General features: G+C 35.3%; 1 protein-coding gene across 1 annotated transcript; it reads right to left on the reverse strand.

Annotated features, from left to right (window-relative positions):
* Nucleotides 1-13,535: 13,535 nt before the first annotated feature.
* On the reverse strand, nucleotides 13,536-14,252 carry LOC117339808. The gene is made up of 2 exons (XM_033901519.1): nucleotides 14,041-14,252; nucleotides 13,536-13,842 (listed from the first exon to the last, which is right to left on the reverse strand). The coding sequence occupies exons 1-2, from the start codon at nucleotides 14,250-14,252 to the stop codon at nucleotides 13,536-13,538; spliced, it is 519 nt and encodes a 172-aa protein (XP_033757410.1).
* Between the last annotated feature and the right edge of the window lie 411 nt (nucleotides 14,253-14,663).

Below are 14,663 nucleotides of genomic sequence, written 5' to 3' on the forward strand. Positions count from 1 at the left end.
CAACAGAGGTCAATTCAGTACCGATTCCAAACAGCACCATCCAACACTGGAGACACTACAGCTGGGCTCCCAAGCCAGGTGAATTTACATGCTAAAATGTTGAAATATTGATGCATTGATGGTGCAATCGAGTAAAACAATTCGACACATACATTTGTATATTGATTAATGCAACAAATGTCTATTTAATTTGCAGTCGGTTCCAGCAGAGGTATTCTCTCAATCTAGGTCGTCTGGCACTGGAGACTCCACAGCTGCGACTCCAAAGGAGGCCGGCGGAAACATTGCTCTTCAAAAAACTCTGATGCACCCTCTGAAAACCAATGCTCAGCCACAAAACTTGTGAAGGTCGACTTTGTCGATAATGGCACAATGCATAATTACTGTGTATTGAAATACGATGACCAAGTGTATCCTGGAATACTTCATTTGTTGGACGATCCATGTGCATGATGGCGCGGATTTTCTCTGGATCTGTTTTGAGACTAGTCTGTGAATCGGTGACCCACATAGGTAATTTCCGACTTTCCTATCTCGCATTTGTCTAAGCTGAGTTTTAAGCCATACTCTCGTGAGCGATCCATCACTGCTGTAAGGCGTTGATCATGTTCCTCTTTGGTGGCAGCCCAAATAAGGATTTAATGGTATGTCTTCTAGTTAAGATTTTCTATGTTTTCCAATGTTGATGACATCAATTGTGAGCGACGGAGGTCGATTCTGACACCATGTTTTATATTCACCCGGACACCATGAAGTACTATACAGGGAGTAGTTTTATTCAGCACTTCAGATACAGAAGAGTTCCAAGGTGGGTAGTACTTAGTGCAGTCCCAGACAATAAAAACAACCGGCAGTGACTAGCACAAAATACATTACACAAAGTTAATGAAATATAACAGTTCACTGTCATCACAGCTGAAACAGTGCAAGAGGAAGTAGTTTTATTCAGCATTTCAGATACAGAAGATTTCCAATGTGGGTAGTACTTAGTGCACATATCTGCAGATAAAGGTTGATGTTTGAATTAATCGCAGGACACCTTACAGAGAAAGCTCCAACGTGGTTGGCAAGAAGACAAGAAAGATTACAGACAGTGAACCACCTGCAAAGAAAAAAGTCCTCAGAGTCGACCAGTACCAGTGATTCAAGTGGCTCCTCTACGTCGACCAGCGCCTCTGCGTTGATTCCTGAATTAACTACAGACAATGCCGAATAGATAGGCTAGTGACACTGACTACTGGCATTAATTAGAAACGGAGTAAAAAACATTCAGCAAGGACGGCTTTTGTTGAATCTTATGATTACTAGTCCCATGCCAATGGGCAATATAGCTTCTGTTAATTATAAATATTCCAGACTTTTTTGCCATGCCTTCAATTGTCACATTCATACTTTGTAAACAACTTTTTTATTTTGAGTTGCTAAACGTTCGGTGATCCTGATGATCCTAATGGCTATGATAGCCAGGAGTAGATGATCCTCGGTGGATCTCCCGCCCTAAACAGGCAAACGGTGAAGGATGTGCTGTGTTTGTTGGATCTGGCACGGACATATACAACAGTTTGAGCAATTCACTTGCAAGTTTCAGATGTTTCTAATAATGCATTGCAATTTTGTTTACTATCATTGTGTGCACTTAGTGTAGTTTTTTTTACCCTTAATCTGTTTGCATTATTCATTTTTGCTTTCACCATATGAAATCTATATTTTTTTTCACAATACTTAAACTGAAAGTGGTTAGAACTCATATCTTTCATGTAAAAAAATTAATAAAAATTGCATGAACACATTCTTGTATTGCCAGCCACAGTATATTTCAATTGTATATTGTAAATAATGTTGTCAGTCATTGTATTTTTAATTACATACATGTGTAATGCAAAATGCTGCACTTACTCTTAACTCCAGAGATATATCTCTGTATAAAAAATAGTTTTAATTTTGCTTTCAAGTTTTCTTATTATATCAAAATTACCTGTTAAAAGGTTCTTAAGGCTACACTGCTGTAATGAGTTTCACAAAACATGCGATAAGGCTGACCACATTACTTTAGGAAACAGCCTAATGCTTGTAAAAGTTATTTCCATTTTTGAATGTATTAATGAATACAGATTTTTTTTCTCCAGTTGTGATGTTCCAAAGAATGAAGTTTAGCAGAGGAACCGACAACCGAATGTAGTTATTTCAGGTACTGTTGTTCAGACACATTTACTACCATACTGGTATTTGCAATCACAAATATATTGTCTCATATTACAGGTTATTTACGAGACATTCAGCCGCCCACCCCACCTCCCCAAAAATATATTATTCCCTAAAATGATACTTATTTGCTTTCTTATTTTAGATAACTATAATGGGAAAGAGAAAGAGCCTAACCACTAGAGGGAAAAGAAAAATTGATAGGAAAGGGAAGAAAGACAATAACAACAGGTTTGTAAATTATGCTGTTTTTCAATAATGTTAAATTGTCAGAAAATGGAAATCCTCTATTTGCATTCTTGAAATGAATGAAATGCATATTGTTAGTATATATATACATTATGTGAATATGTGCAAAATCATATGGGTTTTAAACTCGATTATTTACTTGAAGGCTATGAATCTCCATGTGTACCACCCAGTAAACTCAACATGGATGCATATCTCACGCACGAGAGGCCGTCCTTGAATGACCTTTGCTGTTGATAGGACGTTAAACAAATAAAACCAAACCATAGACTGCAGCTTTGAGGAAGAAGACGACATGGAAATATCAGGCCTTACTGGTATCTTGTATGCTTTAGAAGAGGTAAGCAAATTAATTTCAAAATGAGAATAAAAACTTCACCAATAATTGCTTGCACTCTTTAAACAACACATTTTTACAGTGTATTAATCTACCTGATATTCTTGCTATCACATATTGCCATAATTTTATTGATTTCACCAACCTTTTTTGTCTTTTTTTGTAGGAACCTGAAGATATGTCCCTGTCACCAATCCTGACATTTATGGAGGTAAGAAGAAAACATGCAATTTATCTGCATTCCAGTGCTTATTTTATTTTTATTTGTATATAATTTCAAGAAGTGCACAAAGAGTTGGGCCATACAGGACATTCACCATAGCATTATTTTTGAAGACATGGATGGCAAATTGAAGGCAGGAGAGAAATTTACAAATTTGAAGGTCAGTTTCAATTTTCCTTTGATACTTAAAGTAAGTATTGCAGTATGTACATTTTTCTATATTGGGTATGCTTAATAGAACAATATATGGATCATGATGCTTCTTTTGCTGTACTAAATGATTCGCAATTGGTTTTCTTTCTTCTTCTTTAGAATCAGATTCCTAAAGCTAGATCATGAACAGAATGAAGCCAAATGTCTTTGAAGGTTTAGGTAAAGATTTTTGTCAGCATATCAAAATTCAAAATATATGTTAACTTATTCAAATAATCACAATGCAACAAATTGCACATTCCAGAATTTCTATAATACAATTCCTTATTACCTCTTCAAGTTCCGTGTTATGTTATATGAGTTCAGTTACATTTTTTCTCTTTCAGTAACATATACCTGGTCTGCAAACAGGATATTTTTAATATTAAAGGAAAAATAAAGAAAGAAAAGCTGTTATAGCAAATAAATACTGTTAATTAGTTTATGTTTTGAGCCCACCTGGTTATTCAAATCGCCTTGCGTAAGTGGTCTATCCGTCCGTAAACATTTTTTTTTGTTATCGCTATTTCTCAGAAAGTACTGAAGGAATCTTTCTCAAATTTCATATGGATGTTGCATTTTGGGACCAGTCGGAAAACAACATGGCCGACAGGGAGCCATCTTTGATTTTGACAATTGAAGTTTGTTATCGCTATTACTCAGAAAGTCCTGAAATTTCATATATAGATTTACCATGATCCCAAATTGTGCATATTGAATTTTGGGATTGAACAGAAAGCAGCATGGTCGACAGACAGCCATTATCGCTAAATCCCAAATCTCATATATATGTTCCCCTTGTTTGAAAAGTACTGGAGGGATGTTTCTCAATTTACATAGATAAGTGGGAAAATAGAGAGAAGATCAATCTGACATGGAACCTATAAAGAGCATTCAGTGGTGGGCTCCAAGGTCCCTCTGGGATCTCTTGCTAGATATAATTAAGCAAAAGCCCCATGTCAATTCTGAACTGGAAACAAAATGATGCCCAGGTGCAGCTTGTTAATGCTAGTTAATGTCCAGTCATATAAAAATCAGATCCAACAAGAAGAAAGTGTCGAACAAATAATAAGACAGGTACAATTGATCTGTATAGGGACATCTGACACTAACATAAAGCAGTGCCCTGATTTTTTTACAAGTATAGCTGCAAACCATTTTGTTACGTAAGCTGATATCACCAAAATACTTGTAATTGTCCAGTTATGTCAAACGGTACCCTCTCAAGATGAGCTCCTGCGGATTTGGATGTTTTTTCGGCCCCTTCCGAGATTCACACGCATCACATTCCTTGTACCATTCCATTATCACTTTCCCGTTTAAAAAATGATTAAACAAAATTTTCAGGAAATGTTTAAACAAAATTTTCAGGAAATGTGACCATCCCGAATTTCCCGGTAGAATAGGTACAAAATAACTACAGTGGAATGGGTAACTGTAGTTACCCGCATCCAATATGGCGGAGTCTGGAAACGGTGACTATGAATCGAAGTTGATAGTTGATTCAATATAAATGTAATCTGAAGCGATGTGTTAGCGAAACTTGGTGTAATTAAACTGATATTAACATAGTTAGTTTTGGCATGATGAAAGTAACTGTGAGTCTATGATGCGGGTATCTGAAAAGGTAACTAGAAAAATGATGTGGGTAAGTGCTAAACTGAAACAGTTAACTGCATATGATTAGGGTGACTAGGAAAATTACAGACATAAAAATCACGTTCCATATAGTAGCTATAGATCTAGATATACAAGTAGATATATGAGCACGCTCGGCGTTATTTAAAATGAATGAATTCGGTATATAAAGTTGTACACGTCATGATTTTACCTATCATTTATGATTGAGACCACCCATCCCCTGTCCTATGGAGATCATTTCAACAAGCAATGGTACAATAATTACAAATACATTCGTGTTATATACTTACGGACAACAATATATTACATACTATATACAGCAAACATCCCCTATCCATGTTAATTTCAATTACTTGTTATTTTAAGAGTTTCTATTTCATGTATGCGGCATATATATCGAGCTTTGTATGTAAATATAATTACACCCCCTCTCCGATCTGCAATAATTCAATAATTAAATAAAATGACACATTAACATTGTATTATACTTAAAGATTAATTTGTAGTAATTGCAGATTAAGTTTTAGTTTGATGAATGTGTGTCCATGTGCTTAATATGACCGTGATATAATAACAACATCCCGGAGTTAAGGGTTCGTAGTGGGTCTCTATGAATGGGTGATGGGGATAGAAAGATGAAATAACTCGTGCATGTTATCTACTTCCGTTAAATAGCTGTACTAATTATAAAAATAACCGAAATAGTTAGGGAAATCTACAGATCCTCAGGCGGTGACCGAATGTATACACGCATATATCTCTATACATAAGACAAAGGTAGAATCATAAAAACCCATGTGTATGAAAATAAAATCTAATTGTCGTACAGGTTGTGACGCAGGGTATAGAAACACATTTTCTCTCACCCTGGACAGGGATATCCGCAGTTTTATCGGGGTGAGAGTTTCTTATCTCACCCTAGGGAAAAGACAAGCTACACATGCTCTTTTCACGTTGTCAACACTTGTATTTCACGTATTTCACGTCAACAATACCATGACGTCACGGCAACAGAACAATAATGTCACGTCGACAATTCAATCACGTCACGTCAACATTCCCTTGCATTGATGCAACGTCGATATTATATACATAAGAGGGTAAACAGGCTAAGAGAAAAATAATCATTCACCCCCAAGGGGGTGAAATATTCTATTAGTCCTGTCTGAATACCCGATTGCTGCAGTTCAAACATTCTTAAAACATTCTTAAAACAATGAGATAATCATAATGATTATACAAAAATGTAATCGAAATGCAACTAATGCGTTAGGAAGGTACAAGTATGTAGTACAAATAGCGAGATAGTACGAGTACAAAATCATAAGGACAGAACAAAAGTATATGTGTTCCAACAATGTTTCCCTCCGAGATAATTTCTAAGCCAATGGTTTACTGAATTATACATCGATTCTGATGTGTTTTCGATTTAAATGAATTTATTCAAACCAGTTGCCCTTATCGTCATCCGCAGATACTCGCGTCATCGCGATTTTGACATTCTCGGTTACCGTAATCATGCCAAAACTAACGATGTCAATATCAGCTTAATTACACCAAGTATCGCTAACTCATCGCTTCAGATTACATTCATATTGAACCAACTATCGATACGCTTACCCAGAATGCCAAATAAAGTTGGAGAGCATTTATAATTCACAATAGTTCATACTCACCGTTTCCGCCCTCCGCAATATTGCCTGCGGCTAACTACTGCGGGTAACTACAGTTAATAATCGAGCTAACTACAGTTACCCGCATCAGGTTATCCCCCGTGGTAATGAGTTCGTTAAACGACACTTGGAGGAAGAAAGTAAATAATGAACAAACTTTCCTCGTCTCAGACCGACCCGACTCCAGAAATAAATAACAAACTATTGATATAAACTAATCGAGCTGTGTTTATTATATCAAAGCAATCAATATGTATATAACAGTTTTCCGCATAAATAATCTGGTCGTCCTAAATAGTTGGGGTCTTGGGGCTTTCCCCGAGGAGATATCCTTCTAAAACATCACTACCATTCGGGGCACTCCCGTTGCAACCCCTTAGCAGACGGAATCAAAAATTACTTGAAATGAATGATTAAAATGTCTTGTAATAAAATATCAATATATATAACATACCTGGCGCTGTTTTACAATAAACAACAGATAGCAAAACAAGAGGCCCATTGGCCTTAACAGTCACCTAAGTTTTGAAACATTTGTCATTTTGACCCCACTCATCAGCCCCTGGGGTTAGTGGGCCAATATTTGCATACCATCAATCTGCCTCCCCAAATCACTTATTCTATGCGATCAGCCATATAACATATCTCTGTACATATCACGCTAGCATCCCCCTTCGGCCCACGCTAGCCGAAGGGTTCGTGGTTGTTTTCAACTCCTGCCAAAAATATTACTCTTACTGTATCTAATTGTATTTTCTAGTACTGTTTAAATATCATGTGATTGTATTTGTATACTTTCTTTCTTGATAAAGGAGCGGATTGCCTCGAAAATTTGACATTTTCCATTGTCCACACTGTTGGAATTACTTATTTGTCCAATATATATATATATATATATAGTGTCAGGATAATGGGGTTTTGGAAGTCCTTTCAACATATACATATCGACCCTGTCCGACTCTCAGAAACCTGGTGGTGGGGTCAAAATAGGATAATTGACTGAAGATTCAATCCTCTGTCTATCTAGTTGTTATTTACGGAAGAGTCTTTGGATGTTTTATTAAAAAATGTAAATTTCGTTACCTTCAAGCGTCATTCAGTTTACCACGTTGGGAATGAATGCAGTTTACTATAATAGTAATAATACAGTAACCATATATCTGTCTGTTCAAAAATGTTGTTCCCGGCTGATAACTTTAGTGTCTATTGTTTGGTTAACATGGATGATGTTCGCTTCTTAAAAATACATATTTAGGTGACGTAATTCTGACGGCAGTTTCAGAATGGATTACCCTTTGCTGGTAATAATAAAAAAAATTGTAATGTTGGTATAATAAAGAATGGAGTGTAGTAAGGGGCGATAACTCTGTTATCGTTCCTTGCGGAACGTAATAAAAGTATAGGCTAATTCGCCCATTTTGCCGGCTATTGTAGCGATTTGAGGGTGGAAAAAATGGCACATACAATCTCTATGGTTTTTTGAACCATTGTAAAACTCTACTCGATCTAGGTCTGGATGTGTCTGGTATCCCTGTGAAAATTGTTATTTATGAGATATTTTGGGTCAAACATGCCAAAATCGACATTTTGACTAAGAGGTTCTGTTTAAATCGCCCTCAAAATTCAGAAAAAAATCCAGAGATATATATACAATGCACATGTATATAGATCAATGAATCCTTAAGAAAATGGTCCGTTTAGTGTTTCGATATCTTTAGCAGAACGGTCACAAGATTGTTTTGAAAATGGCCTATTTTTTCGACCTTCTCAGTATTTTTCCACTCGACAGGGGTATTTTACTATAAATAGGCTGCCTGTTTTGATGACGCAAGACAGGGCGTTTTCTTTCCGTTTAGAACGGTTGAACAGATGGACCGGATAGGCGTACAGAGTTATCAGCATTAAAATCATTATGGATCAACTGGTTTTATATTTGTTTTCAGCAAGTCATCTTGCTGATGTCTTTCAAAGCCTGCATTTACATCAACAGGTCCGTTAAGATTGATGTATGAAGTTTATACGTAATAGAAATTATTAACACAACTGGTTTGGTCGGCTTGTCCGCATATATAAAGGAAAACTATAGAATATAACGCCATCCTGAACTCATCGGGTATTGTCGCTGAAATGATTCCCCGAGGAGTTCCGGATGTAATAACACCGGGGACTTCACGCCGCTTACTCGTTCAACTCCAGGCTTTAGCTGCAGTCTAAGTAAGTTGTATTACATTTTCCCGTCAGGACCAGGACTTTTTAATATCATACCATATTAAAAGTGACATTGGAGGTTATAGCTGTTCTACTATGACCAAATTAGTTGCTTTACAATATCATTATTCATCGTCAACCCAGACCAGCGTTCAATTATTTTCGATAACAAATCTACTCGTACTGAGTCGTAGGCTTCCAGTAGGCCTAGTGTAAATGTTATGTGTTCATTAACGTTTTAGAGACAGGCGACGTTTAAATATGTAATATTTAGTTTCTTTATTGTTTGTTTGTTTAATGAAATTATTGTGTCGTTAGTTGATGCTTTGTTATCTTTATCAGCTGATATGTGTTTATGTTGAGGAGCAACGACGTTTCGAGAATCATGTGTATTAAATATTGGCTTACGATCGCGATGACACGAACTTTCAAGGAACTACTGTACATGTACTTCAGTAGATCTACACTCTAGCAGTATATTGAACAATTCCTTTTCAGTAATTGAAGTTTTTTTTCCTCAAAATTTTAATAAAATATTTATATTCTAATGCTTTAAATTTTGAAATTAAAGCCTCTGACCTGCCCTGAGATGGTTCTTAGGACAGTGTCAAATTATATCATTTTTTGCATTAATAAATAAATGAAATAATTTTTCAAATATATTTAAACCCTTCACTTTTATGCACCAAAGAAAATAATATGCAAGAAAGCTGTTCTGACAAATTTAAGCTAAAATATGGTCAATTATTATGTTAAATTCAGTTGCTTTGGGTGTATAGAAAGATGTCATGCATTTTTTTTTATCTTTTGAAATTAAATTAATTTCAACTTATTACAAAAAAATATAAGATTGAAAATTAAGATTTACCAGGATTTAGCTATCACAATTTTACAAAATAGTTGACTTTGAAATTTCATGAATTAGTAAATTTTCAAATTTCTATAAGTTGCTTTATTATCAATTCCATATCAACATATTTCAACCCTTTGCTTACATGTGCCAAAGAAAACCATATGCGAGAAACCTGTTCTTACAAAATTTTACTAAAATTATGTCAATTGTTATATATCACATTAAGTTAATTAACTAATTTAGGGTGTGGAACCATGTTGTATTTTTTTTAATCAGTTTCAACTTATTACAAAAGGTATTACAGAAAACTACCTGACAAAATTGAATAATTACAATATTTTGTTATTACTATTTTACAAAATAGTTTTTCTTCAAAATGTCATCTGCACACAGGTAGCAATTGGTAAATTTTGAAATATCTTTGCTTTAAATACCATACCAACATATTTCAACCTTACGCTTACTTATATCAAAGAAAAAATGTACAAGAAACCAATTCTAACAAATATTTACTTTTTTTTTTTAACTATTATGTATTTATTGTATCGCACTAAGTTAAATTCAATGTTGGGGATACATGCAGTTGATTTTTTTTTATCTTTTGAATTTAAACTTAACTTATATAAAGGTATTATAAGAAAATTATTCGACAAATTCAAACAATGACCAGGATTTAATGATAACAATTCTACAAAATAGTCTTCATAATGTCATCTGCACACAGGTAAAATACAGCAACACAGGGACTTAAAGTGTACATGTTTCTTTCTTCAGGCCAACACCACCATATGCAAATATTTACATTAGGAAGGGTGTTCTAAATTGTTGGCCAAAGACCGCAGTTAATTTCCCTCTATATTCTACTGAAGAAACAAATTCAGATTTTTGAAACTTTACATAAAATCTGGTTTTAATTTCATATTGTAGAACTATTCTCTCAATATCAAATTATTTTGATATTGGGATAACACCATTTTCTTTAATTTTCACATCTTTTACAATTGCAACTGTGACAAATAAGAACTAAAAAGTTTTAAACAGTTACTGGAATTGCAGGCCTTAGACCGCAAGTAATTACCCTCTATGTTCTACTTAAAAAAAAATCATTAAAATGTTTTTGAGACTTTGCATAAAATATGGTTGTCATTTCATTTTGTAGAACCATTCTCTCAATTTCAAGCCATTTAGATATTAAGAAACAAATTTTCCATAATTTTCACTTCTTTGGTACTATTGCCACTGTAAGATAGTTTATTAATTATTTATTATTGAGGGTCCGAGTGGTTAAGGAGTCACGACACTTTATCACTAGCCGTCCACCTCTGGGTTGCTAGTTCGAAACCTCCGTGGGAAGTTAACTGGTACTGACCGTAGGCTGGTAGTGTTTCTCCTGGTACTCCGGCTTTCCTCCACCTCTAAACCTGGCGTGTCCTTAAATGACCTTGGCTGTTAATAGGACATTAAACCAAATACACCAAGTTTATTAATACTATATTTATAGAAGAAGTATAGAAAAGTTTGAACAGTTATCCTGCAGAAGAAAAGGGAAGCTGACAATCAGGCTGGTATGTGCTGTCGTGGTTGTGTCTTTGGGCAAGACCACTTTACCCTTATTGCTCTGGATGGTATGCAATGGGCCTCTTGTATGTTGTTCAGTCAGGTAGTCACCAACTACTACAAGGAAACCTAGCCTCATACTTAGAGATGCTACTTATTTTTCAGAAACCGGGCAAACTGGTCTACACTGCTACTTTATAAGAAGTTTAAAACATTTATTTAAAAAGAAAACATTATTTATTTTGCTTGGTAAGCTTCATTTTCATAAATTATTGCTCCATTTCCTGGATGGCATGTGGACAGACAGGCTTCCTGCATGTTGTTCAGAGGTAGTCACTAACTACTACAAGGAGACCCTGCCTCAAACTGACTCAGCTGGCCATTCATAGGGTGATAAACAAAGCTAACAAAGCAAATATATATAAAAGTAAGAGATAATTGCTACTTAATTTTCAGAAACTATGCAAACTGGTTAACACTGCTACCTGATAAAGGTTGAAAAAAGTTATTTAAAAACAAAACATGTTTTATTATGCATGGTTAAGCTTCCTCTAAATGAATTATTGTTCAAATTCACATAAAACAATTTAAAACTTACCAATTACCTAATTTTCATCAGTGATAGAAAAAGGGAGCTTACTCGCTCACCTGTTCTTGATATCAAATTACCCGGGTAATTATAATGTATCATTCATATTAATGCTTTTCTAGATATTTCCCTTAAGTTCTATTCATGATCGATCAATTATCGATATGAAGATGATAGATCATGAAATTATTAGTGATTTCCAACACTACTTAAGAAGTTGCCAAATTTTCAAATAAAAAAACAAACAAACAAACAATCTCCTAATTTGCTCGACATGGACCACTGACAAATACACCGATACTGACCTTGAACTATTGGGAAAGTCTCGAAATATCAATTTTTTAGTTGAAATGGCTATGTCAAACAAACAAACAATTTTCCTTCTCTCATTTGTATCATTATGTTCCACTTGGGAATTAATACAAAAATGGGATTTTCCTCGCACAAGTGTGATTTATTAACAATTTTCTCCAAGATTAATATTGGGGTGAGTCAATTCCCATAAGATCTTGGATATTCCTATTTGAAAGAGTAAATCCTATTTTTTTCGAGGATATTTGTCCAAATTTGAATATTGTCGGATTGCAATGAACTTTTGTATGTAGGTACATCATGGAACACCAGTTACTCTTGTAACCTCACTTTAAGTTGTTTTAAACAAAATGACTGCCATTTCCCAGCCTCTGATTGGTCCAAATTAAGATATTGTCCGATTTTAATGAAAGATATGTAGGTACATATTGGGACACCGGTCCCTCTGGTCACCTCCTTTTCACATTTTACCAAAATGGTCGCCATTTCCTGGCCTCTGATTGGTCCAAATTTAAATATTGTCTGATTTCAATGAAATAGGGGTATTATGGGACAGCAAATTCAACTTTATGGGTTTCATTTCCTTAGCAACAAGACAGTTTTACTTGTTTTTGTTTAACGTCCTATTAAAAGCCAGGGTCATTTAAGGACGTTCCTGGTTTTGGTGGTGGAGCAAAGCTGGAGTACCCGGAGAAAAACCAGTACCAGCTAGGTAACTGCCGGACGTCACGTGTGTTTCGAACTCGCAACCCTGAGGTGGACAGCTAGTGATAAAATGTTGGGACACCTTAACCACACGGCCTCTGCAGCCCAACAAATAACACATAGTCTTCTCATTGGTTGAAATTTAGATATTGAGCGATTTTGATGAAAACTGCTGAAACCGAGTTATCGCCCCTCACTACACTTCATTCTTTCTGTGACATCCTTCAGGTGTCACCCAACTAGTAACGGAGGGATTATATATAATTGAAATTTGGGAGTTTTCAAAAGAAGAAACGATGACCCTGAAACTCAAACTCGTCCATGATATTAAGGTCCTTTTCAAGTGTCTGATGTTTGACTAAAATCCCTCATGTAATGAAGCCGCTTTAGCGTTGATAATCTTTGGTGTACGCAAGTACGTACAAGACGAAGAGGAAAAACTATAGTCCCTTTCATGGTTGAAATATTCTGGAATTCTTAGAAATGGTATCGACAGCGTGATGAACTTCCAGTAGTTTGTCTAGCAAGGACACGTTATAATTATAAAGATAACGTACATGTATATCACTGAACTGAATAAATCACCTGATGAAAAAAAAAAAAAAAAACTACCGTGATTATTCTCTCAAAAGTGTAAAATCATTCAATTTATATACAGGGCTTAAGTGAAATGCAGCACGTTTAAACATTTCAAAGTACAAAAAGAAAACATGACTAAAACAGGTGTTTTATAATATTAACATGAATAAACATCGACAGTTGTTTAATCCCAAAACACTGGACATGAAATTGTCTCAATGTGCGAAAGTTTTCGTCGTGTCAATAACGTGAAGCATATCCCATAACCTTCTCATTTTCTTTGGGTTCTTAAAGCCAAGTAAATTAAACATATCAAATTGTTTTATATTGTTATTATTCATGAATGATGCCCTATTTGCAAAGTACAGATTGTGAGTTAGAGTGATATTAAGTTTTCTAGCTACAACTCCTAAAAAACAATCTTCTTTTCCTAAATACTTGACATACGGAAACGCTATTTGGAACTTCTGTGCAACTGCGAAAGATACAATATACGCTCCTCCTGCTAAGTAATGTGGCCACCTGTCGAAACCATAGTCTTCTGGTAATACGGACCTTTTCGACTTGGCATTCCTGATAGGTTTGGAGTGGGATAGCACATAACCCGATAGCAAATTGGGTTTCGTATAATAAACGCTCTCAAGATATTTATACACGTTAGCTAAGAAAACTTAATGATCATCGTTAACAAAGAAGAAGAATGACGCGCTGGAACAGTACGTCACACCCCAGTTAAATCCCATGATAGTTTTGTAGGTGTTATTCTGATATTTATCCAAAAAGTCTTCCTGTATGACATCAGAATATTTCTCACTTTCCTCACGGATACGTTTATGATTTTCTTCGTCGGTGTTTCCAAGTAAGAAAACAATGCGAACATTTGACGGCATGTCCTTTCCCCAGGTATTGCGTATACCTTTACGTAGTTCCATGTTTAAAACAGCAGATTTCACAAGCACCAAAAGCTTTACTACATTACCAGATCCAGAGAAAGAACATTCTGCAGGTTGGTGTAAGTATCGAAATAGATGAGGATTGATAGGTTTAATATAAATCGCCGTGTCATTTACGATCTTCCTATTAAGAAGATAGGACAAGTCTATATCCAGAGGGTAGTGGAAAGCGCCCATTGATTGCTGTGACGGAGCGATTGGAAAAAGCCCGGTGACAGTTTTCAGGGCAATGGTGTTTACAAAGAAGGAAAACACAGTCAGAATTGAGAGAAGTATCATTGATATAAATATACTCCGCAATCGTCGTTGCAAGATCCAAGAGGTGAAATGTTGGTTTTTCATTTTTAAAGTTTTCACGTACAATGACAAATTTGCGCTAAAATAAGTTCT

The sequence above is a fragment of the Pecten maximus genome, chromosome 12, assembly GCF_902652985.1.
Source record: "Pecten maximus chromosome 12, xPecMax1.1, whole genome shotgun sequence".
NCBI lineage: Eukaryota > Metazoa > Mollusca > Bivalvia > Pectinida > Pectinidae > Pecten > Pecten maximus.

Bases quoted from the DNA above. Each gene is read 5' to 3' on its own strand.
- LOC117339808 (XM_033901519.1), bottom strand. From the start codon at position 14,252: ATGGAACTACGTAAAGGTATACGCAATACCTGGGGAAAGGACATGCCG. The intron at 13,843-14,040 runs GTACTGTTCCAG...TGGTTTCGACAG, and splicing joins GGATTTAACTGGGGTGTGAC to GTGGCCACATTACTTAGCAG.